Source organism: Vulpes lagopus, chromosome 1, assembly GCF_018345385.1.
Source record: "Vulpes lagopus strain Blue_001 chromosome 1, ASM1834538v1, whole genome shotgun sequence".
Lineage (NCBI taxonomy): Eukaryota > Metazoa > Chordata > Mammalia > Carnivora > Canidae > Vulpes > Vulpes lagopus.
In genome coordinates, this window is record NC_054824.1 from 71,541,967 (window position 1) to 71,567,107 (window position 25,141).

The following is a 25,141-nucleotide window of genomic DNA, read 5'->3' on the forward strand; positions in this document are numbered from 1 at the left end:
TCCCCCTCACCTGGAAATGAGTCAAGCCACACTGAAGAAATGGAACTTTATTTCCATTAATACAGGGTTAACACCCACTCAATGGTAGCTAAAAGAGGGGCTGGGGCCTCAAAGAAACTAGGCTCCCAGGGGGTACCCCAACACTGAACATAGGGACTGGGGGATCCCCAAACCTGAGATGGGCCTCACGGGCCATAGATATTCCCCAACACTGACATTTCAAGAACGGAACCGTCCCCATAGGGGAGCCTCAGAACCCCACTCTCATGGGTAGTCCTTCCTGGGAGTTGGGAGGGCTGAGGAAAAGGGAATATGGGGAGAACAGAAGCTAAAAATGTCCTGAGTGGCCTAGAAGGAGACCTCCGTAGTGAGCAGGGGCTGGGTTCTCCTCCTGTTCGGCCGGAGACAGAGCAGCAGCAGCAGCAGCAGCAGCAGGAGCAGCCACAAGTTAAAAACCTGGTTTTTCTTCCCAACCTCTGCTTTGGGAGGGTGAGAGAGCACAGAGCAAACCCCAGACGTGATGTGGGGGAAACCAGGATTTGTCATTTAGGAGAAGAGGAAGGGGTCCTGGGAGCCCTGGTTGGTGCAGGCAGTGTGGGAGCAATGGGTGATCAGAGGCACACCAGAGCCTGACATCTGCTTTCCAAGGCCACCGCTTGGTCTCTGGGCTGGGGAGTTCCTGGGGGGTCCCTGAGGACATCCTCAGGAGAGCCAAGGTTCAATGCAGGTCTCATAAAGGGTCCGGTTGGAGTGCCAGGCCGTGTGGGAGATCCCAGCCATCGGACACCTCACTATGGCTCCCCGAGCCAACAGCGTCTTCAACCCAAAAGAATCCCGCAGATAAACCTTCAAAGTGGGCAAAGGGTCAAAGAAAGACAGAGGGAGAAACAAAGTGAGCTCCTGCTGCTGTCCCTGTCCCCGTCCCCTCCCCACAGGGTGAACCTTTCAGTATCAGTGGCAGGGAGGTGGGACAGGGCATGAAGAAGTGGGAAGAAATCCCAGGGGGCTCACCAGTTGCTCCTCCATCTCCAAGACCGTCTCATTTGCATCATAGAAACCAAAGAAGCTACAAAGAGATTGAGGGTGGGCAGGGGAGGAAGTTATCAAGAGAGCTGGAGAAAATCAAGGTAGGCCAGAGGACTTCGGGAATTCACGGCCTGTTGAAACAGGCAGCAAGGAAGACATTCAAATATTTAACTGGATATCATGTAGCTTATGGAAGTGATACACTGAGGCCACAGCATGGCTTCTGCAGAGTCCCCTCGAAAATGTGTCACCCGAACCTACTCGTGAGGAAACTACTGACAAACCCAAACTGAGGGACATCCTACAAAATGGCTAGACCATACACTCCAAAAACGTAAATGTCAGAGAGGAACACTGAGGAAGTATTCCAGGAAAAAAAGAGACATAACAAGTAAATGCGACACATGATCCCAGGATGGATTTTGCATTGGATTTTTTTCCCCAGGAGGACAACTGGAAAATATTTGAGTAAGGTCTATACAGTACCCTATCCATGTAGGATAATGCCAATTTCTTGATTTTGGTAATTGTACTGGATATGTAAAGAATATACAGAAAACAGATACTGACATACTGAAGTTTTAGGGATAAAGAGACATGTCTACCACCTCCTCTCAACTGGTTCACAAACACACCTATGCTCCATATATATATTTACAGAGAATGGATGAGGACATTAACATGGTGAGATGTTAACATTTAGAAAACCTAGGGGAAGAGTACACAAGGTTGTTTTATAATACCTTGGTAACTTTTTAAATATGAACTTACTTCAAAATAAAAAGGCCTTAAGATTTTAAAAAGTAATACTGATATGGGCATGGGCAGTGAGTGGGCCCCAGCCACAAACAACAAACACTAATAGTGTTTAGTCCAATAGGCTACAGAGCAAAGAGAGGCCACTACTCTAGTTTTAGAGCATCAGCAAAGGGCTTCCTAGTGAGGACTCTCCACTAGGAAAGGCTGTTCTCCAGGCAAATGGAAGAGCAGGAGCAAAGGTGCAGAGGTGAGGCACAGCTGCAAGCATGGGGGAGCTGGTTGGAGGCCTGGAGGCTGTGTTGAGGGGCTATATCTCATGTATAGGGTCACACAGACCTGGATGTGAGCTCCAGCTCTGCCACACACTCCCAAATGTGTGTGGCTGAGCGTAGTACTTATCCTCTTTGTCCTATACGAGAATACTTCCCTTGCAGAGAGGTAGTGAAACCCAGTGGTTAAGTTAGATAGCCTGACTTCACCAGTTACTGACTCTGAATAGAGATACCTTATTTCAGCTCTTTGCACCTAAATTTTCTTATATGTCAAGTGAGAATTAAATAAGGTTTATTTGAGGGATGCCTGGGTGGCTCGGCCGTTAAGCATCTGCCTTCGGCCCAGGTCGTGATCCTGGAGTCCCAGGATCGAGTCCCACATGGGGCTCCCTGCAGGCAGCCTGCTTCTCCCTCTGCCTATGTCTCTGCCTCTCCCTCTGTGTCTTTCATGAATAAATAAAATCTTTTTTAAAAATCAGTAAATTTTTTATCATGTATATTTTAGAAAAAAAAAAGGAATCAAGGGCCTGACTTTACCCCACAAAGGCTCCACATCACTGGCTCCCTGCTACCTCCTTCATCTCCTCTCCCACCTTCTCCCCTGCTCCCTGAGCTCTAAACACACTGGCCTCTTCATTTCTCATGCCTGCCCTAGGACCTTTGTTCGTGCTACTCTTTCCCTGAGTCGTTTTCCTCTCAGATTGTTGCACAGCTCCTTCCTTCACTTCCTTAAGTTTCTACTCAAATGGCATCTTGTCTAGGACTTATCTGGCCATGATCAGACAGAGGCTCAGTCATCCTCCAATCCCCCCCCTTCCCCTACCTTATCTTATCTCCACCCGAGATATATATTTACATTTATTATCTGTCTCCCACACGAGATCATAAGCTACATAATAGCAGGGACTTCTCTTTCATTTACCACTGCATCCCAATGGCCTAGCATAGTGCCTGGGTATACATACAGTGCTCAATAAATATCTGCTGAGCAACTAAAGTAGCTTAGGTGACATTTCAGACCACTCATGAGATCTGCAACATAGGCCAACACATAGCACGATGGAGCCATGGATTTTCCTGAGGAACAGGATGGAGGGGACGGGGCTGGAGGCTATTATAGAAGTCCAGGTATGTAAAAGAGGTGGTAGGAAACATAAAATGGCATGGAACTATACACACATGTGCTACTTAGTAGGACAACTTCCTGGTTTTGATGTCGTGCTGTAGTTACATAGGATGTAATTATGGGGGGAACCGGGAGAAGGAGACATACCCAGGACCTCTCTAAACTATCTTTGCCACTTCCTGTGAATCTGTAATTATCTGTAAGTTAAGAGTTTTTACAAAGCAGCGGTTTAGGAATGGAGAGGAAGTAGAGTCTGTAGGACTTAATGACTGGCTGGATACAAGGAGTTGGGGGATGACTCCCACGTTCTGGTCACAGGATACATAGAGGGTAGGGCATGAACTGAACAGTGGGAGATACAGGCCAATTTCAGGAATGAGATAAAAACTGCTGGGGGTGGGGGTGTCCTTAGTCAATCTTCCAGCCACACAGTCCCTTATTACCTGGACTGCCAGGGGGTAATGACACCATCATCAGGGCCCCCAATAAGCACCAGGCGGCCCACACGAAGAAAGTTCTTCCTCCATGCTGAAAATTGGGAAGAAGAGAAAAGAAAAGAAGAGTCAGTCACAGGGGTCAGGCCAGGTTGGAGAGAGAGAGAAACATAGCGGGTCAGAGAAGCAAAAACAGGACCGGATAGGAGCCTGGGTCTCACCAGTGGCATTGGGATGATCTCTCTCCCCATTGATCAGGGCCAGGAAACTGCTGGCATTGAGGTACAAGTCATCATGGTGGGGGTCTAGATATAAATAGCAGTTAGAACTATACAGTCAGAGAAGCAAGGAAAAGAAGCAAGACCAGAGGCCAGAGGACCAATCAGGGGCCTACGGTAATAGACAAAGTGAATACTAATATAATAGTAACAATAATAAAAATTGTAAACACGAGAGCAAACACTTTTATCCAGCCACCTTCTATGCCAGGTACTGTTCAAAGTACATTACATTTGTTAATTTATTTAATCTTCACAACCCCCTAGAGGGTAGTACTATATCATTATTTTACAGATAAAGAAAACAGTCACAGAAAGGTTAAGTAACTTGTCCGGAGAAACCCAACAGGGTTAGGCTTCAAACACAAGTAGTCTGGACCCAGCATCCGTTGTCTTAAAAACTATACTAGGTGTTTGCAAACTATGAACCGTGGGGCTAATCCAGCCCACTGCTTGTCTGTATAAATAAAGTTTTATTAGAACACAGACACATGGGATCCCTGGGTGGCGCAGCGGTTTGGCGCCTGCCTTTGGCCCAGGGCGCGATCCTGGAGACCCGGGATCGAATCCCACGTCGGGCTCCCGGTGTATGGAGCCTGCTTCTCCCTCTGCCTGTGTCTCTGCCTCTCTCTCTCTCTCTCTCTGTGACTATCATAAATAAATTAAAAAAAAAAAAAAGAACACAGACACACGCATTTACCTATGGGGTATGGCTGCTTTCACACTACTGTGGCAGAATTATATTTGTGACAGAGACTACATGGCCTGCAAAACCAAATATTTACTATCTGGTGCTTTAAAGAAAAACTTTGCTGACCCCTGACCCCACACTGTACTCTGAAGCAATAAGGTTAATACACAGAAAATATTTTGAACAGTGCCTATTCAGATGGTAAGTCATCCTTATCACTGCTGCTGCTGGTTATGGTACAGAGGGAAGCCGCAGGCCCTACGCCCAGGTGTCCTCTCCATAAACATCCCAGTGTGGCATCCCCTACTCACCATGCCAGTAGTTGCAGATGGAGAATTCCTGGCCCCAGGGACTATAGCAGATCCGGTAGAGGTTAGACCTCATGGAGGTAGGGAAGAGCCACTTCAGATAGTCCGTATCTGACAAAAGAACAGCAGTGTCAAGTGGCCCCCAAACCTTTGTGTCCCCAAAACTCAGAGCCCCCTATGGGGCTCACCATCCCCACTCACCTCCATACTGTCCCATTTGTGGAGAAGAGAGAGAGATGAAAGAATCCACATTGTGCTCATCCATGACGGAGAGCAGCGCCCGGCACACCAGGCCCCCTGGAGGCAGACCAGCACATTAGGCAGGGACTTAGGGACAGGCACTCCTTGTCACCACCACCACCACCACAATGCTTGTGAGGACACTGAGGCCCAGAGAAAGCAAAAACCTGTGGCAAAAGGTTATATGTCGCCAAAGTGCCAGAGCCAGAATTAGATTCTGGATCTTCTGACTCTCTTTGTAGGGTGCTTTTTACAGCCCCATTATCCCATATGGGCAAGAGCCATGAGTAATGGCAAAAGGGGGCAACAGTGCAGGGAGTCTCCCTCCCACTCAGGATACAGAGCTAAGATCCAGGTACTGAGAGAAGTCAGAAAAGTAGGGCTCAGGTAGTAGGACTCTGGCTGGGACAATATTGTTCAGAAAAGGGGACACTAGCAGGTGTCCCTCAGATAAGGATCAAGCCTCAGATAGGGCTTAGAACTTGGGAGGGGGAGGGCACCTACCCTGCGAGTAGCAGATGAGATGCACCCCTTCAGGGGCCTTTGCCATGATGGGGGCCACAGCCTCTCCAAACCCTTGCACCTGTTCCCACAAGGGTCGCAAGCTCTCTCTCCCATCGAAGAGATCAAGCACTGTCACCACAGTGCCGGGATGTGTCTGTGGGAAAAGGGCAATGCTGCAACAGGGGGTGGACTACAAAGCCCGCCCACCTCACCGCCCCCTGGCCAGCGTCCGCACTCCTACTGCGCCCGGCTAGAACCGGGGATCTCATCCTTTGCCTCTCCCAACGCCAGCACCAGCTCCTCCAGGAAGGGAGCAAGCCCAGCAGGGCAGCTTTCCCTTCCCCATTCTCCTTCCCCAGTCACCACAGACGCCTCCAATGCCCCACAACCGGGCGTCCCCGGCCAGACCTCGTTGATGTATTCCAGCAGGTGGCGGAAGCTGTACGAGCTGTCAAACAGCCCGTGCACCACGATGACCGGCTTGTAGGCAGCGCGATGGGGCGCGGGGGCTGCGGGCGGCAGCGGCGGCGGCAGGAACGGCAGCAGGAGCAGGATCCCCACCGGGGGGAGCCGCAGGCCCCTGCGCCCCAGCATGCTCCCGCCTGCGAAGGGGGCGACGGGGGCCTGTGAGAGAGAGGACAACACGCTCCCCTCCGAGCAGACGCCCGGCCGCCAAGATGCCCTCCCCGCCCGCGCTCACACTAGGTCCAGCTCACCAGGCAGCCTACTAGGACCGCACTTGGGGGTTGTAGGAAACACACCCCCTACACGCAGACTCAACGACGCGCACCCGGAGCCCCGCCCCCAGCTCGGCCGGGACTGTCCCCAGGCCCATCCCGGCGGTGCACGACCCCGGGTTTTGCAAGGAAGACCCCGGAGCGGCAGCGCAGGCTCCTGGAGGACGCAAGCTCCCACCTGGCCTGGGTCCGCGGACTCCGCTGCGCCTGCTGTTTACTTCCCCCTAGACTGGAGCCCGCGGGGGGAGGGGAGGGTGTCCGGAGCGCGCGCCGGGGAGTGACGGAGGGGAGAGGGGAGGCTGCTAGGGGTCGCGCTTCGCCGTCACGTCCGGGGCTTTCCCTGACAACCGTGCCCGCGTCCCCTGTAACGCAGGCCGGGACCGGAGGGGCCGTGGAACATTCCACTGCATCCCGAGGGCGGGGGAGGAGACAGGCAGAGCAATCCATTTAGAGTCGTGGGGAGAGGAAGACGTGGCGGGCCCAGCCCGGGAGCCGGGAGGAGGCGAGCGCGGGCCCTGCTGCACCAGCACTCGGAGGGGCTCAATTCTGGCCTGTTTCGTCCCACTTCCCAATTCTGGCGTCCGGCTCCGCCGCGGAACACGAAGCCCCCCCCCCCCACACCGGGGGCGGGGAGCGGGGGCAGGGCGCTGGGGACGAGACCGGAGAAAGGCCGTCTCCGCATTCCGTCCCACCTTCGGTCCCACGCGGGCGGGACCCACCCGGAGGACCCCGCCCCGCCGCGCGCCTGCCCGCCGGCCCCCGTCCGCGTCTTACAACTCCTCGTTATCGAGTGCGTGTACTGCCCTTGTCTCCAGGGACGCGAAGAGTCCTCGAGGCCCCGCGAGCTAGAAGCAGCCTGACCCAGTTTCTCCGGGCCTACTCTCCTCCGCTCCCGGGACTCGACCCACCTCCAAGGGGCGGAGGGCCCCTGGGGCAGCGCAGACTCACGCCCGCGTGGTTCCCGCCAGTCTTTCAACTTGAGGGACCCCCACAACCTGCCCTGAGCCGGGAACTCATGTGGGCGCCCCCCTCCTCCAGACCCCCGAGCTCCAGGCGCCCTGCACCTCCGCCTGCGACCCCTGGCGAGACACCGGCGAGCTTTTACTTGGCATCTGAAGGCGTCTCCCTAGAGGAAAGGATTTCGAAGCTTGTCTGAATCCCTCCCTCTCTTCACAAGGTCTTGACCGGTCTAAAGTCTCTCAATAAACCCGATTTGTGCTCTGAGGTGTGTCATGTGAGGATGGGGTGGCGGTAGGGGGTCTGGAACCACGCTGACGCCTCGGAAACCAGAATGGCCAGTTTGGGGCCTGACCTAAATGTCTGGGCCCTGGGACCCGTCCAGGCGGGGCCTCTGCACAGCTCTGTAGGCTCCGCTAGGACGCAGCCCGGGATGGCCACTGCCTCGGGCGGGGGTTGGGGAGGACTAATCTGAAGGCGGAGGTAGCAGAGGGTTAAAGAATCCCTGACTGTGTTTTTGCATAAAGTCCAACTCCTCTATCCTAAGTCTCGGTAGACTGCCCACTTCACCTTCCCTCCCCACATACGTGCTCCCAAGATACAATGAACAAATGAAAACACCGCAATTACAGCTGTGTTCCGACACACGCCCCCCCCCCCATCCTGCCAACTCAGGAGGTGGCAACTGGCCTTGGCAGGGGTGGTGGGTGGGTGCTGGGATTTTAAGAAATAGATCTGAACATGGATGCACTGGGGAACTCTAAGAAGCCTAATTACCAAAGGGGGAAAGGGAAATCACGTATTCCCAAAACGAAGTTGCCAGAAATGAGTTGATCCATCCCCTCCTTCCAAAGTGCTCAGCTCCTGCACCCCGGAGGAAGAACGTATCTCCGTATCCCCCAAGCCTTCTCTCCAATCTTCTCCCACGCCCTCTCCCCCCCAGTCACAAGCCAGACTCCCGCTAAACTACTATAGGTCCAAGCCCCCCAGTTTACCTGCAGTTCACCGCAGGCCATAACCCTGGGGACTCTTCAAGCCATCGCAGCTCTCAACTCTGCAGTTCTCTGTCATATACAGTTATCCTTCCTAAAGCAAGAGAAACAGAAGCTAAAGACTGGGGAGAAGATCCTGAGAACTTGCAGGGACTGTGAGGGAAGTTGGCGGGGGGGGGGGGGGGTGTTCCTGACTAGGGTGAACCAGATCCTGTGGGGACTGGGGTACAGAATCCACTGGGCACCTGCTCCCTTCCTCCCACAATGTCATCACTACAGCCAGTCTTAGAGGGGAAGACTCTAGAGAGTTCTCCCTCCCGCCTTCCTTCCCTTAGTCCCAACCGCCTCGCCAGGTCTTGCTTGCCTCCCTGTTTCCATGACAACTCCAAGGGAGCCCAAACTGGGGGCTTGGATGCCAGGGTGAGAGGAGGAGAGACGGAGTGACGGTACCTCGGAAACTCCCCCCCCTCCTCGGTCCCTTTAAGCTACCCCCCCCTCCCTGCTCTCCCTCCGCCCCCCGCCGCTGTCTTCATCTCTCCATCTCTGTGCTGCCGGCTGCGCAATCCGCACACCGAGACTCCGACGCCAGCTAGGGACCCCGACTCCCACTACAGGGACCCTGTCCCAGCGAGACTGCAGGCATGTCATCGGAAAAGTCAGGTAAAAAAATAAAAAAATAAAAAAATAAAAACCTGCCCTTTCCACCATCTCCAGACTCTCCCCCCATCCTTGGCCCCAACCCCCTCCCTGGAGGCGGGTTGATTGTTTCATTCCCCTTCTGTCCAGCTCTCAACACCCCCCATCCTCCTTCTCTTTTTAATCTATCCCTCCGTTCTCTTCTTTTCCTCCTTCCAATCGCAGCCTCGTCCCCTTACCAACAACATGGAAAGGGGACAGGTTGAAAGGGTGAGGGAAGTAGAGTGGCCTAGCATCAGCCAGGTACTGCAAGGATAGCATCATTGGGAGTGACAGATGGACAGATGACACGGGCTCTCATGGAGACATTCAGTGGAGAAATACAATGATATGATCAGACGGAGGTTGGCAGGGAGTAAAATTCAGAACACCCTTCTTTATCTGCCCTAGAAGAGGTACTGGGATTCCCAGAGAGGCTAGGGTGCCCCTTCCCAGGGCAAGGAGGCAGAAGGGAATATGTCATCCTACATGTGTTTATACAACTGTTGATTTGAACACATGTTAACACAATGTTGCATGTCTACACACGTGCACACACAGGACCAGCTCAGATGGGCAAGCCCAAGGCAGCCATGGCTTGGGTGTGCAGGTGAGAGCTATGGCCATGTTGCTGAAGAGGTAGAAGAATGGAGGAGAGTTGTGACCTCAAAACTAGATTGAAAGAAGGGAGGGGGGACAGATGGCCTAGATTCAACCCCTTTCCTGCCCTGAGACCAAGAGATGGCTTCTCACCCATCTCCTCTGTCTCTCACATTATCTTCTTCCATCCCTGACCCTCTGTGTCTCCCCCTACCCCCTTCCTCATCTCTTCTCTCTCCCCATGCCCCCTCCTCTGCTTACCAACCCCAGGCCTTTCGGACTCAGTCCCTCACACCTCTCCGCCACCCTATAATGCCCCCCAGCCCCCCGCCGAACCCCCCGCCCCACCCCCACAGGCAGCCCCTTCCTCTCACCATCACCACCACCACCACTACCACCAGTCCGGGACGGCCACCCTCCCGCGCCTAGGGGCAGGCGGCCTGGCTTCCGCCGCGGCCACTGCTCAGCGCGGCCCCTCATCTTCAGCCACTCTGCCGCGACCACCACACCACGCCCCGCCCGGCCCGGCCGCCGGGGCGCCCCCACCCGGCTGCGCCACCTTGCCCCGCATGCCACCCGACCCTTACCTGCAGGAGACTCGCTTCGAGGGCCCGCTGCCCCCGCCGCCGCCAGCCGCCGCCGCTCCGCCCCCGCCGGCGCCCTCTCATACTGCCCAGGCTCCCGGCTTCGTGGTGCCCACGCACACGGGTGCGGTAGGCACGCTGCCACTGGGGGGCTACGTAGCCCCCGGCTACCCCCTACAGCTGCAGCCTTGCACTGCCTACGTGCCGGTCTACCCGGTGGGCACGGTGAGTACTGGGCTGACGAGGGCCTGGGAGAAGGGGTGGGGACGCACTGGGGGCTGGTGGGATAGAGAAACTGGGCTAGGGAACCAGGCAGGTCCCTAGGACTAGGCCTACAGAGAGGAGGGACTAAGGAAGGCTTGGGTGTGTGTGTGTGTGTGTGTGTGTGTGTGTGTGTGTGTCTAGCAGTTGGGGTCAGAGATCAGGGTCTGGGAAGGGGAATGGAGCACAGAAGTCCAGAGGAGGCTTGATAGAAGGAAAGAACAGCCTGGAGAGAGGGGGAAGGAGAAATGAAACCTGGGGACCAAGGAGGATAAGGGAGAAGAAACCTAGAACTGACTCAATAGGGAAGGCCGAACAGATATTTGGAGAGAAGTGAGGCCAGGGCAGCACTGGTGGGTCATACCTTATGCGGAGGGAGTGTTCTTAGGGGAGGCGGCCCCTAAGAATATAGGGTAAGGACAGCAATGAAGAAAGGAGCGGGACCTACGTGGAACTTATGGGTGTCCTGGAAGGGTAGTGGATGACAAGTTTCTTTGAGAAGCAACATGCAAGAATCTGCTTTAAAAACTATTCTGCCAGACGCAGAATGTTGGTGGGCTCAGGGAGGACCCGAATGACGTTCTCTGTCCCCTCCCGGCAACCTTCCTTCCACAGCCCTACGCAGGCGGGACCCCGGGGGGCACAGGAGTGACCTCCACACTCCCCCCGCCGCCCCAGGGCCCAGGGCTGGCCCTGCTGGAGCCAAGGCGCCCGCCGCACGACTACATGCCCATCGCGGTGCTGACCACCATCTGCTGCTTCTGGCCCACGGGCATCATCGCCATCTTCAAGGCCGTGCAGGTGGAAGGGCAGTAGAGGGCGGCGTCTGGGAAGGGTGGCCTCGCTCGGTTTTCTTATTCTAAGGGGTGCTGGCTGTCCTGGGGAGCATCACCGACGGAGCGGCCACTCCAATCCTCTTTTTCCGCCCCTCCCCCGCAGGTGCGCACGGCCTTGGCCCGCGGAGACATGGTGTCTGCCGAGATCGCATCACGCGAGGCCCGGAACTTCTCCTTTATCTCCCTGGCGGTGGGCATCGCAGCCATGGTGCTCTGTACCATCCTCACCGTAGTCATCATCATTGCCGCGCAGCACCACGAGAACTACTGGGATCCGTGAGGACCCCCCGGCCCGGCCCCACCCCTTGCCCCTCAACCTCTCCAGCGCGCTCTGCAGCCACGCCGCGGACCCAGCAGGCGCCCCGCACACCTGTCCCGGGGGCCGCCCGATGTCGACACATCCTAAACTCTGCCTCCACGGAACTTCTCGCCTGGCAGGCACGCTCCGAATCCAGTTCCTCAGGAACCCCAAAAAAACCCACCCCCAGAAATACCACTCCCCGACATCCCCGCCAGACGCCGGGCCCTCAGCCACTCCAGTCCCCCGCAGCCACTTCACGCAGCGCCCCCCGCCGAGCTCCGTCCGCCTCCGCTCCGCGGCGAGAGCAAGGTCCCCAGAGCTCCGCCTCCTCCGTAGGCTCCGCCCCGGCCCCTACACGACCCCGCCTCCAGGTCGGCAGGCTCCGCCCTTTTCTGGTCCCCGCGGGCGCCAGGCTGACACCCCTGCCCTTCTGCCCGGCGCTGGGCCCGAGCCCGGGGGTAGCCACGCGCCCCCACGCGCTCATTTCTTCCTAGTACAGTTTTGTCTCCTCCACCCCCTTCCTATTTTCTTGCTAATCCCAGAACCTCTACTTTTGGTATTTTTAGAATGAGATTTGGGAGGTTCCCAGTTTAGGACCTTTCACCCTAGGATGATGAAAGTCCTCGTTCTCTGTAAATATTTCCTTTCCACCTATCCCAACCGGTGGGCAGCCAGCCTGACAGAAAGTGACCCCGGGTACCGACCTCCCAACGTCGGGAGGAGCCGGCCCGCTCCCCGCTCCCCTCGGCAGTCCCCACCTTGTTCTGATTTCTGTGTGAGTGTGTGTGTGAATTTCTGAAAGAACATTAAAGAAACCAAGTGGATTTATCACCCTCAATTCCGAAGACTGAAGCCTTGCAAAGACCCTCTTTTGTTAACCCCTTTTCTTTCCCCTTAGCTTCCCTTCCTAGGGAAAGAAAGATAAAAGAAAACAGAAAAAAAGAAAAAGAAAAAGAAAACTGACAGAGACAAAAGTGGGAGGAGACAGATCCCCCAAGACACCGGAAAGACAGATACAACTATGGGGGTTGGGAGGGCTCCCTAGTAATCCCAGCAGGAATCTGGTCTGAGGCCCATTCTTGGTGGGGATTTATTTCCCCAGCACACATTTTCCCCTTCTACCAGACTGGGTTTAGGGCTTTGAGAAGAGAGGATTTACAAGTAGACCCCAGAACTCCAGGAAATCGGGAGAAAGGGACAGATTATTCTGAAAAAGTTGGTCAGAGACAGTATGACAGGGAAAAGATGCCAACTGCCTACAGCTATTCCTGCCATCTGACCAGAGGGCTGAAAACAACTTGGATTACTGCCCTGCGTGGTATGTTGTACCTGTATAACAAAGGCAAGGGGAGCGGGAGGCCATCTCAGTCCATTCAGGTTCCTATAACAAAAATACTATTTACTGGATTGCTTATAAGCAACAGAAATTTATTTCTCACAGTTCTGGAGGCTGGAAGTCCAAAAGCAGGCTGCCAGCACAGTTGAGCCTGGGCCCTCTTCTGAGTTACAAACTTCTCATTGTATCCTGACTTGTTGGAAAGGGTTAAGAGAGATCTATAGGGTCTCTTATAAGAGCACTAATCCCATTCATGAGAACTCCACCCTCTTGACCTAAGCACCTCCCAAACCCACCTCCTAATACCATCAAATTGTGTATTACAATTTCAACATATGAATTTTGGAGGGAGCACAAACATTCAGATCACAGCAGACCCCCAGGGAGATCACTAGGCTCTCGAAGTCTAGCTGGGGCCAGTTGCCCTCTCCTACCCTGACGTCAACCAGGAGGCCTCTGGTGGGGGCGGGGTGTGTAAGCAGTAGACTTCAGCTGTACATCTGTAGGACAAAGTTCTGTGCATCCGTACAACTTGCAGACACCATGCAGGATGCTGGCGAGACATCTGCCAAAACAATGGGTGTGAATACTGACCTCATGGGGTTTATGATCTAGGAGAAAAGCCATGCACCAAGACAGGGGACATGGGAGGAGGATGGGATGGAGTATGGACATTGTGGGTTCTCCTTTGGACATTTCAGATTTAATGTGCTTTGCTCACCAAACAACTTGAAAAAAGAATTCACATTTGCAGCTTCCACCTCCTCACCAGCTACTCACTTCCCACCCCCCTTGTCAGGGATGTGTCTTTGTCTCTCTTTCATACCCACTATTTGTCTCTCTTTCATACCCACTATTTCTTAACTTTTTTTTTTTCTATTTCATAACCCTTTAAAATATGCTTCCACTCCCTACTCTACTGAAACTGCTCTCTCAAATAATACCCAATGACCAGAAGTTACCAGGAGCCAAAATCAATGGTATTTGCATAGCTAGGTGCACACTGCCTTTCTGAACCCTCCTGTGTTTGTCCCTTGACCCTAGATTCTCCACTGTGTTGGTTCAAGGACATGTTATCTTTCCCCTCTCTACTTCCGCACACTTTTCTAATCATTCCCCCTCTTCCTCCCCCTTTTCTCTCTCCTCCCTTCCCTAAGTGTCTATCTCTAGATCTTTTCCTTTTCTGAGACTTTCCCTTGAAAATCTCATCTACTCCAAACTCAGACAACACTTCTAACTAAATGTTTCTCTGCCATAGACCAAATGTTAGTTTCCTCCCCAAATTCATATGTTGACGTCTAATCTTCATGTGATGGTAGGCAATCAGGTCTTGAGGACAGACCCTCATGAATGGGATTAGTCCCCTTATAAAAGAGACCCCAGAAAGTTGCCTTGCCCTTTCCACCATGCAAGGACACAATGAGAAGACAGCTTTCTATGCACCAGAGGGGGCTCTCACCTTGTACCAAATCTGCCAGCACTTAGATCTTGGAAGTCTCTAAAACTGTGAGAAATTTCTGTTATTTTTAAGCCACGCAGTGTATGGTATTTTGTTACAGCAGTATGAGTTGACTGAGACATTCTCCAACCTATATATTTATATGTAGGCATTCTTCCAGTGCCTGTGGAATATGGCCACATGGACCAAGCTGCTGGTCCTCTAAACTCAGCATGTTCCAAACCAAAATGATGAAATGCCACTGAAAATCTGTTTCCCTGTCTCTGTTAATGGCACCATTTCCTCATCACCCTTATCTGAAAATCTGATGCTTCCTCCATCTCCCTCCTGCCTTTACTTTTGGTGTGCTGTCAAGCCAAATCAATTCTATCATCATGTTATCTTTTGAACCAGTAACTTTTCCCCAGCCCTTGCCTGAAAAATGACCTCATCTAGGATTGCCGCAACAGCTCCTCTAAAAGGTGTCCCTGGCGCCTGGTTGGCTCAGTCAGTTAAGCATCTGTCTTGGGCTCAGTTCATGATCCCAGGGTCCTGGGAGAGAGCCCCAGGATGCATTGTGCTCTCTGCTCAGCGGGCAGCCTGCTTCTCCCTCTCCCTTTGCCCATCCCCCTACTCATGCTCTCTCACTCTCATGAATAAATAAATAAATAATCTCCCCACTTCCTATCTCTCACAGCTCCAGGTCTCCTTCAACACTGCTGTCAGGTTATCCTCCCTAAATACATTTCTTTTATAACTCCACTGCTCAAAAACCCTTCAAGATTCCCTATTGCTTACTCAATTATTTATAAAATTGTAATCTGGCCTTCAACCCCTTCCACCATTTAAAACCATCCAGATGGGCAACCCCGTGGCTCAGCAGTTTAGCGTCGCCTTCGGTCCAGGGTGTGATCCTGGAGACCTGGGATGGAGTCCCACCTCGGGCTCCCTGCATGGAGCCTGCTTCTCCCTCTGCCTGTGTCTCTGCATCTCTATCTCTCTCTCTCTCTCTCTCTCTCTCTCTTCTCTCATGAATAAATAAAATCTTAAAAATAAAATAAAACCATCCATATTTCTCTCTTCAACCTAATCTCCAAGCAAACTGAATTACTACTCATCATTCCCACCCCCTTCCCCAGGTCCTTGCCCAGCTATTCTCAAATCTTAGACCTCTTTCTCTAGACTCTTACAAACCAAATTGTTTGATGCTTGCCATGTGTTTTAGACCACATCTCAGCTTGTACTCACAATGTTCTCTTCCCTTCACATCTGCATCTCTACTTGGCCAAAATTTACCTACCCTGCAGTGGTTTCTAGGCAGAGCTCCAGGTATTCCTTGGAGCACTGATTCTTTTATTTCTTTTTTTTTTTTTAATATTTATTTATGATAGAGAGAGACAGAAGCAGAGACACAGGAGGAAGGAGAAGCAGGCTCATGCAGGGAGCCCGACGCGGGACATGGGATGTGGGACTTGATCCTGGGTCTCCAGGATCATACCCTGGGCCAAAGGCAGGAGCTAAACGGCTGGGCCACCCAGGGATCCCCCCTGGAGCACTGATTCTTATCCCTGGCTATACATTGGAGTCACCTGGGAGCATTTAAAAATCCCAAAGCCAAGATCACATCCTGAACCAATTAAATCACAATCTCTAGGGATGCAACTCAGGCATCAATATTTTTTTTAGACATCCCCAGGTAATTCCAAAGGGCAGCTAAGGTTAAGAATTACAGGCTTAGGGACCACAAAGATAGAAGAGGTGAACCCAAAGGATATGGCTTCAACTAGAACAACTTTCTTTGACAAAAAGATATGCAGGTCTAAAACCGATACACCGTTCACTTTATCTGCATTTTCCCATCTTTTCCTACCGAGATCTTGACGTACATTACTATAATTATGAGTTACTTGAAGGCAGGAGACAACTTTGGCTTATGTCTGGTTTTTAGATCCTCATCAGATAAAATCTCTTGTACCAATCTTTGAACTCAATTGAATGGAAGAGAATTTGGCAGAGGAAGAAGCGAATGACAGTGACTTCCTCCAGATCACTCAGACTCCTGGAGTGAAGGCATATTCCATTTTTTTTAAATTTATTTATTCAGAGACACAGAGGGAGAGAGACAGAGACACAGGCAGAGGGAGAAGCAGGCCCCATACAGAGAGCCTGACGTGGGACTTGATCCCAGGTCTTCAGGATCACACCCTGGGCTGCAGGCGGCGCTAAACCGCTGCGCCACTGGGGCTACCCTGGCATATTCCAATTTGATTCTCCTCCCACTTTACCTCAATTCCCTCCCTGCATGGTGCCCTTGGCTCTTGCACCACTATGGTCGGAGAGAGTCCATTCTCTGGGAGAGGTTCCAGCCCCTTCTAATATCTTCTTGGGAGATCTTATCCCCCCATGATTTGGTTCTGGGCCATCATTAGTTGAAAATTTAGTACCTAGGTTCTTCCGAGATATCTAGGCCTTCCTCTCTACCACCACCTTTGTCATTTCATTATTTTTGGTGGCTTCAATATCTTGTAGCATCCTGAACAGTTCCTGGCCTTCCTCACTTCCACTGAGGTTTTTCCCTACTCCTTAGCCATTCTTCTTCCTGTGTCATACCTTCAACTTGGTTACCATCAATACCTGCCACCCTTCCCAAATCTGTTCAGTCTTTTAGTGTCACCTCCTCCTCCATTCAGCACCCCATTCCAAAAATTCTTCAATCCCACACACACTTTTCATCCATCAATTCTCTCACTCTTCTTTGATATTTGATCACCTCAATTTTTCACTCCCCTCATTACCCATTGTAGATCCCAAGGTTCCACGCTATCATCAACTCTCAGCCCTTGCCTCTCTCCTTCAGACACAGGTTAGCCCCAGTTAAAGCCAACTATGCCTGTTCCACACCCACACTCAACAGCTGAATGTGTCTGAGGAAAAAAACACACAGTCATATTGACTGGTCTCACTTCCTTTCAGCCCTCAGTATGGCCTACAAGCTCACATTTCCCCAGGCAGTTCACATTCCCCAGTCTGAGACCACAGTTTCACAAGATGATGACCTTCCTTTCTATTCAGTGAGAAAACAGAAATTTTCAGAAGAGAACTCTCTCCTGGCTTCATCCCCAAATCTAAGAGGCCACATGCATCTTGGCTGTATTTATTGCCTTCCTGTTACTGCAGAGAAGCTGACCTGCTCCCAGCCCCCACCCTATCTGTGTATTGGGGTCCTGTCCCTTCTCAGCTCTCAGAAATGGGACTCTTGAAATTAACTGCTATTTCCCCTGCACAGTTTCCCCCTCTTCACTGAAACATCCCCATCATCATACAAAGATGCTGTACTAATATAGCTCACCTTTCAGAAGAAAAAACCCCACCTCATTTTCTACTCACCCATGTATACAGTGAAAGCACAACATTCAGAATAGTGGATATCCCTTGGCAGGAGGGGAATTACAATTGGAGAAGAATATACACAGGGAATTCTAACAATAGGAGGAAGATTTTCTTTCTTTCTTTCTTTCTTTCTTTCTTTCTTTCTTTCTTTCTTTCTTTTTTTTTTTAAGATTTATTTGAGAGAGAGTGAGAGATAGGGGCAGAGAGAGAGACTCTCCAGCAGACCCCCTGCTGACTGAGGAGCACAATGCAAGGCTTGATCCCAAGACCCTGAAATCACGACCTGAGTGGAAATTAAGAGTCAGATATTTAACCAACTGAGCCACCCTAGGCACCCCAGGAAGATTTTCTTAAGCTGCATGATGTTCATTAAATTACTTTGTAATATATATGCACCAAGATTAAGAAACCCTGTACTAGACCATCAGCAACATTTGACACAGTTGAATATTCCTTCCTCCTTGAAATGCTTTCTTCACTTTAATACTCTTTCTTTCCTTTTTTAAGATTTTATTTGAGGGGGATCCCTGGGTGGCTCAGCGGTTTGGCACCTGCCTTTGGCCCAGGGTGTGATCTTGGAGTCCCAGGATCGAGTCCCACGTCAGGTTCCCTGCATGGAGCCTGCTTCTCCCTCTGCCTGTGTCTCTGCCTCTCTCTCTCTCTCTATCTCTGTGTGTGTGTGTGTGTGTGTGTCTCATGAATAAATAAATAAATTCTTTTTAAAAAAGATTTTATTTGAGAGTGAGAGAGAGAAAAGAGAGAGAGCACGAGAAGGGCAAGAGGAGAAGTCGGCTCCCCGCTGGGCAGGGAGCTCAGACATGGATGGGGCTGGATCCATGGGGCTGGATCCCGGGATCCAGGGACCATGACCTGAGCCGAAGGCAGATGCTTAAACCACTGAGCCACCCAGGTGCCCCTTTAATGGTCTTTTTTTTTTTTTTTTTTTTTTTTTTTTTTTTTTTAATTTTTATTCATTTATTATAGTCACAGAGAGAGAGAGAGGCAGAGACATAGGCAGAGGGAGAGAAGCAGGCTCCATGCACCGGGAGCCTGACGTGGGATTCGATCCCGGGTCTCCAGGATCGCGCCCTGGGCCAAAGGCAGGCGCCAAACCGCTGCGCCACCCAGGGATCCCCTTTAATGGTCTTTCTAAAGGAGGTATTGTATGCCCTAGTTCCTTATTTGCTGTTCCTTCTGTCTTCACTGACAGCTCCTACTTCTCTTCCAGACTCCTCCATATTAAGACAGCCTGGGGTGAGGGGACCCCTAGGTGGCTCAACAGTTGAGTGCCTGCCTTTCACCCAGGGTGTGATCCTGGAGTCCCCAGATCAAGTACCTGTCTGGCTCCCTGCAGGGAGCCTGCTTCTCCCTCTGCCTGTGTCTCTGCCTCTTTCTCTGTGTGTCTCTCATAAATAAATAAATAAATAAATAAATAAATAAATAAATAAATAAATAAATAAAAAGAGAGGAGAATGTCTTTTTTCAGAAAAGACAGCCTCGGGACCTCTTCCTTTCATCTTCTCTGTAATCCAAGCTCTCATTCTATCATTGCCCCTTGACTAGCTCCTTTTTTTTTTTTTTTTTTTTTGACTAGCTCCTTAATTGGATTTTCTGCTTCCATTTTTGACTGATTCAGTCCTTCCTCTGAGTAGAAACTAGAGTGATCTGTTAAATTACTAGATGATATTGCTCACTTTGCTCAAGCCTTCTGATGGCTACCATATATCTACTTAAAACAAAATCCAAAATACTCACATTGGCCTGTGAAGCCTACCAGATCTTGTTCTTCCCTATCTCTTCAACTTCATCTCCTCCCACCTTTGCCTTGCTTACTCTGCTCCACCCACTCTGGCCTCCAGCTGTTCTCTTAACTGCTATGAATTTAACATAAAAATCCAATTTTCTCCTGCCTCAAGGCCCTTGCCCTCTTGTTTTTCTCTTCCTGAACTCTCTGCCTCCAGCCATCTGCACGCCTGTTCCCTTACATCATTTATGTCTTTGCGTAAATATCACTCCATGAGGAGGCTTTCCCTCTTAAAAACAGCACAATGGGGGATCCCTGGGTGGCTCAGTGGTCCTGGGTGGCTCAGCAGTTCAGTGCCTGCCTTAGGCCCAAGGTGTGATCCTGGAGTCTCAGGATAGAGTCCAGCATCAGCCTCCCCGCATGGAGCCTGCTTCTCTCTCTGCTTGTGTCTCTGCCACTCTCTATGTCTATCATGAATAAATAAATAAAATCTTAAAAAAAAAAAAAAAAACAGCACAATGCCTGGTATTATGGTCATAATGCATGGTCAAGATTCAGAAAACAGCAGCTCTTGTAATTAAATATTTCACTGTGGAAAAGTCTGCCTTTCACACACACCTTCATTCTGCCTGAAAACCCTGCCTATAAGGGATATATAAGCAAAAACGCTTTGGGAGCAAAGAGGAGGGAGGAATAATTTTGACATACATCCCAGCAGAACTAAAACCACAGAAACCACCAAAACTAAACAGAAGGGAAAATTTATTTAGCCTTGGAAAGCTAGAATTTTTGTCTTTCATGCTGATGATAAATGGCAGAGAGTAAGTGCAGCATATGGTTCCATGTGGTGAGTATGGAATGCACAGGGATATGAGGATATAAAAAAAATTCTAACCAGCTTGATCCTGGTGACAGGGCAGCCTGTAAGCGGTATTGAAATACTCTGAGAAAGCTGAGATTGACAAGCCAGAGATGAATGATACTGAATGTAAAGTGGCTTTCATTTCCTTACCTCTTCTGCCTTGCTTCCTTCACCTGCAAGAAATCCTTTCAATCTCTTTAGGTCAAAATTATGGCCATGATCCAAGGCTCAACCCTCTGGACTCTGGACTTTTCAGATTAGCACCAGTGGGAAGTAACTTCCCTGCCACTTATCACTTTTGCCCTTGCATCTGGAGCTTTTGTTAACTATGACACCTTACCTTATCAGACTACTGGTGGGGATCCTATCTCCATGTTTATCTCCATGTTTCTTTTTTTTTTTTTTTTATCTCCATGTTTCATTGACAAATTCTGAGTAACCGGTAAAGTAAGTAACCTGTAAAGATTATTGAATGAATAAGAATCTTACTTCACTCATTTCTTTCTTTCTTTCTTTCTTTCTTTATTTATTTATTTATTTTTTTTTTTTAAGATTTCATTTATTTATTTGAGAGAGAGAGAGAGAGAGAGAGAGCACACGAGTCAGGGCAGGAGCAGAGGGGAGAAGCAGACTCCCGGCTGAGCATGAAGCCTGACATGGGGTTCGATTCCAGGACCCTGGGATCATGACCTGAGCAGAGGGCAGACACAACCCACTGAGCCACATAGGCACCCCTATTTTTTTTAATTGACTTTATTGTGCTAAGAACATTTAATATGATATCTACCCTCTTAATAAATTTTTATTTATTTTTATTTAAATTCAATTAATATATATTGTATTATTAGTTTCAGAGGTAGAGATCAGAGATTTGTCCGTTTTTTTTAACATTTTCTCTAATTTTTTAAGTTTTATTTTTATTTATGTATTATTTAATTTTACTTATTTTTTAAAGATTTTATTTATTTATTCATGAGAGACAGAGAGAGAGAGAGGCAGAGACAGAGGCAGAGGGAGAAGCAGGCTCCCTGCGGGGTTCCCAATGTGGGACTCAATCCTTGGACTCCAGGATCATGCCCTGAGCCAAAGGATCATGCCCAGGCCCAACAGCTGAGCCACCCAGGGTCTCTATTTAATTCTATTTAAATTTAATTAATTAACATATAACATTATTGGTTTCAGAGGTAGGGGTCAGTGATTCATCAATCTTATATAACACCCAGTGCTCATTTTTTTTTTTTTTTTTTTTACACCCAGTGCTCATTACATCAAGTGCCCTCCTTAATGTTCATCATCCAGTTACCCCATCCCCCACCCACCTCCCCTCCAGCAACCCTCAGTTTGTTTCTTTTTTTTTCCTCAGTTTGTTTCTTATGATTAAGAATCTCCTATGGTTTGTCTCCATCTTTGATTTCATCTTGTTTTACTTTTTCCTCTCTTCTCCTATGATCCTCTGTTTTATTTCTTAAATTCCACATATGAGTGACATCATAGGATAATTGTCTTTCTCTAATTGACTTATTTCACTTAGCATAATATCCTCTAGTTCCGTCCACATCTTTGCAAATGTCAAAATTTCATTTTTTTGATGGCTGAGTAGTAGTCCATTTTATACACACACATACACACACACACCACCTCTTCTTCTTTTTTTTTTTCACCTCTTCTTCTTTATCCATTGTCTGTTGATGGACATCTGAGCTCTGTCCATAGTTTGTCTATTGCTGCTATAAACATTGGGGTACAAGTGGCCCTTCAGATTACTACATTTTATCTTTGGGGTAAATACCCAGTAGTGCAATTGTTGGGTCACAGCGTAGATCTATTTTTAACTTTTTGAGGTGGGATCCCTGGGTGGCGCAGCGGTTTGGCGCCTGCCTTTGGCCCAGGGCTCGATCCTGGAGACCTGGGATCGAATCCCACATCAGGCTCCCGGTGCATGGAGCCTGCTTCTCCCTCTGCCTGTGTCTCTGCCTCTCTCTCTCTCTCTGTGACTATCATAAATAAATAAATTTAAAAAAAATAACTTTTTGAGGAACCTCCATACTGTCTTCCAGCTTGCATTCCCACCAACAGTGTGAGAAGGTTCCCCTTTCTCTGCATCTTTGCCAACATCTGTCATTTCCTGGCTTATTAATTGTAGCCATTCTGACTGGTGTGAGGTGGTATCTCACTTTGGTTTTGAGTTGTATTTCCCTGATGCTGAGTGATGCTGAGCATTTTACCATGGGTCTGTTGGGTATCTGTATGTCTTCTTTGAAGAAATGTCTGTTCGTGTCTTCTGTCCATTTCTTGACTGGATTCTTTATCTCTTTTTTTTTTAAATTTTTTTTTAAATTTTTATTTATTTATGATAGTCACAGAGAGAGAGAGGGGGGCAGAGATACAGGCAGAGGGAGAAGCAGGCTCCATGCACTGGGAGCCTGACGTGGGATTCGATCCCGGGTCTCCAGGATCGCGCCCTGGGCCAAAGGCAGGCGCCAAACCGCTGCGCCACCCAGGGATCCCCTTTTTTTTTTTTTTTTAATTTTTAGGATTCTTTATCTCTTTGAGTGTTGAGTTTGATAAGTTTTTATAAATCTTGAATACTAGCCCTTTATGTGATAAGACATTTGCAAATATCTTCTCCCATTCTGTCAGTTGTCTTTTGATTTTGTCGACTATTTCCTTTAGTGTGCAAAAAGCTTTTTATATGAAGTCTCAGTAGTTTATTTTTGCCTTTGTTTCACTTATCTTTGGAGATGTCTAGCAAGAAGTTGCTATGGCTGAGGTCACAGAGGTTGCTGCCTGTGTTCTCCTCTAGGATTTTGATGGATTCCTGTCTCACATAGGTCTTTCATCCATTTTGAGTCTGTTTTTGTGTGTATTCTAAGAAAATGGTTCAGTTTCATTCTTCTGCTTGTGGCTGTCCAATGGTGCCCAACACCATTTATTGAAGAGACTGTCTTTTCCTTTTTTTTTTTAAGATTTTATTTATTCATGAGAGACACACAGAGACAGACAGAGAGAGAGAGAGAGAGAGAGAGAGAGAGAGAGAGATGGGCAGAGGGAGAAGCAGGCTTCATGCAGGGAGCCCAAAGTGGGACTCGATCCCAGGTCCCCAGGATCACGCCCTGGGCTGAAGACGGTACTAAAGCCATCCCGGCTGCCCCGAGACTGTCTTTCCCATTAGATATTTTTTCCTGCTTTGTCAAAGATTAGTTCACCATAGAGCTGAGGGTCCATTTCTCTATTGTGTTCTATTGACCTATGTGTTTTTGTGCCAGTATCATACCATCTTGATGATTACAGCTTTGTAATAGAGCTTGAAGTCTAGAATTGTGATACTACCAGCTTTGGTTTTCTTTTTCAACATTCCTCTGGATATTCAGGGAATACAAATTGTTCTGGTTTCTGGTTCCATACAAATTGTAGGATTACTTATTCCAGCTCTGTGAAAAAAGCTGATGGTATTTTGATGGGGATTGCATTGAATGTATAGATTGCTGCAGGTAGCATAGACATGTTAACAATATTTGTACTTTTAATCCATGAGCATGGAACATCTTTCGATTTCTTTGTGTCTTCCTCAATTTTTAAAAAAGATTTATTTATTCATGAGAGGCAGAGAGAAAGAGAGGTTGAGACACAGGCAGAGGGAGAAGCACACTTCCCACAGGGAGCCCAATATGGGACTGGATCCCAGATCCTGGAATTATGCCCTGAGCCAAAGGCAGAGGCTCAACAGCTGAGCCACCCAGGCGTCCCATCTTCCACAGTTTTTTCATGAGTGTTCTTTATTTTTCTGAGTACAGATACTTTTCCTCTTTGGTTAGGTTTATTCCTGAGTATCTTATGGGTTTTGGTGCAATTGTAAATGGGATCTACTCCTTAATTTCTCGGTCTTCTGTCTCATTGTTGGCATATGGAAATGCAACTGATTTCTGTGCATTGACTTTATATCTTGCCACTTTGCTGAATTCCTGTATGAGCTCCAGAAATTTTGGAGAGTCTTTTGGGTTTTCCATTTGGAGGGCAGATGTCACATGCTTTGTGTGTGTGGAGACAACAGGGAACAACCACCAGCTCACAAATTATCTTGCACCAGCTCCTGAACCTCTTCTAGGCTTCTACTATAAGTTTAGATCTTTGATGAAGGCAAAACAATGCCCCCATGGAGCAGAAACAGACCCATAAATATAGAGAGCAAACTGATAGTTGCCAGAGAAGTGGGAGGCAGGGGGTTTGGCAAAGTGTGTGAAAGAGGGAGGAATACTGGCTTCCAGTTATGGAATGAATAAGTCACAGGGATAAAAGGTACAGCATAGTGGATATGGTCAATGGTATTGTAATAGTATTGTATGGGTGACAGATGTCTTTTTCACTTGTGGTGAGCATAGCATAATTTATGGACTTGTCCAATCATTACATCACGCGCCTGAAACTAATGTAACATTGTGTGTCAACTATACTTCAATTAGAAACCAACATAAACAATGCCCTTAAGGGATAGGGCAAGGAGAGTAGCAGAATATGGCCAGATCCTCTGAGCCACCTTGGAAGGAGGTGAAAGAAGATGGGCAGATGGAAGTGACTCCAGATAGGATTTAAAAACAATTATTTATAGGTTAATCCTCAGAAATTTGTCATATATGGGTATTTCCCTGAGAACAATCTTCAACAAGGCATTAAATGCACCCTATGACTTAGATGGAGAATTGTTCCAGAATAGGGTTTATTGTCCATAATCACAGATTGCAGAAGTGACAGTCCATCCCCGAAGTCCTTCCATTCTCCCAGATGTCCCTTTG

At 49.2% G+C, this 25,141-nt stretch overlaps 2 protein-coding genes across 9 annotated transcripts; one reads left to right on the plus strand and one right to left on the minus strand.

Annotated features, from left to right (window-relative positions):
- Nucleotides 1–32: 32 nt before the first annotated feature.
- On the minus strand, nt 33–11,793 carry PPT2 (palmitoyl-protein thioesterase 2). 8 transcript variants are annotated; one of them, XM_041730897.1, is made up of 10 exons: nt 11,651–11,793; nt 8,328–8,418; nt 6,047–6,240; nt 5,639–5,792; nt 5,096–5,191; nt 4,898–5,005; nt 3,839–3,922; nt 3,627–3,711; nt 1,012–1,066; nt 33–846 (listed from the first exon to the last, which is right to left on the minus strand). In XM_041730897.1, the coding sequence occupies exons 3-10, from the start codon at nt 6,230–6,232 to the stop codon at nt 703–705; spliced, it is 912 nt and encodes a 303-aa protein (XP_041586831.1). In that variant the 5' UTR covers nt 6,233–6,240; nt 8,328–8,418; nt 11,651–11,793; the 3' UTR covers nt 33–702. The 8 variants fall into 8 exon arrangements, with proteins under 8 accessions (XP_041586831.1, XP_041586751.1, XP_041586908.1 ...); XM_041730817.1 differs by lacking the exon at nt 11,651–11,793 and adding an exon at nt 10,187–10,318; XM_041730974.1 differs by lacking the exon at nt 11,651–11,793 and having other exon boundaries at nt 8,328–8,834.
- On the plus strand, nt 8,819–12,419 carry PRRT1 (proline rich transmembrane protein 1). The gene is made up of 4 exons (XM_041730697.1): nt 8,819–8,984; nt 9,870–10,408; nt 11,060–11,245; nt 11,384–12,419. Exons 1-4 carry the CDS (start codon nt 8,966–8,968, stop codon nt 11,558–11,560), a joined length of 921 nt encoding a protein of 306 aa, XP_041586631.1. The 5' UTR covers nt 8,819–8,965; the 3' UTR covers nt 11,561–12,419.
- Nucleotides 12,420–25,141: the final 12,722 nt, after the last annotated feature.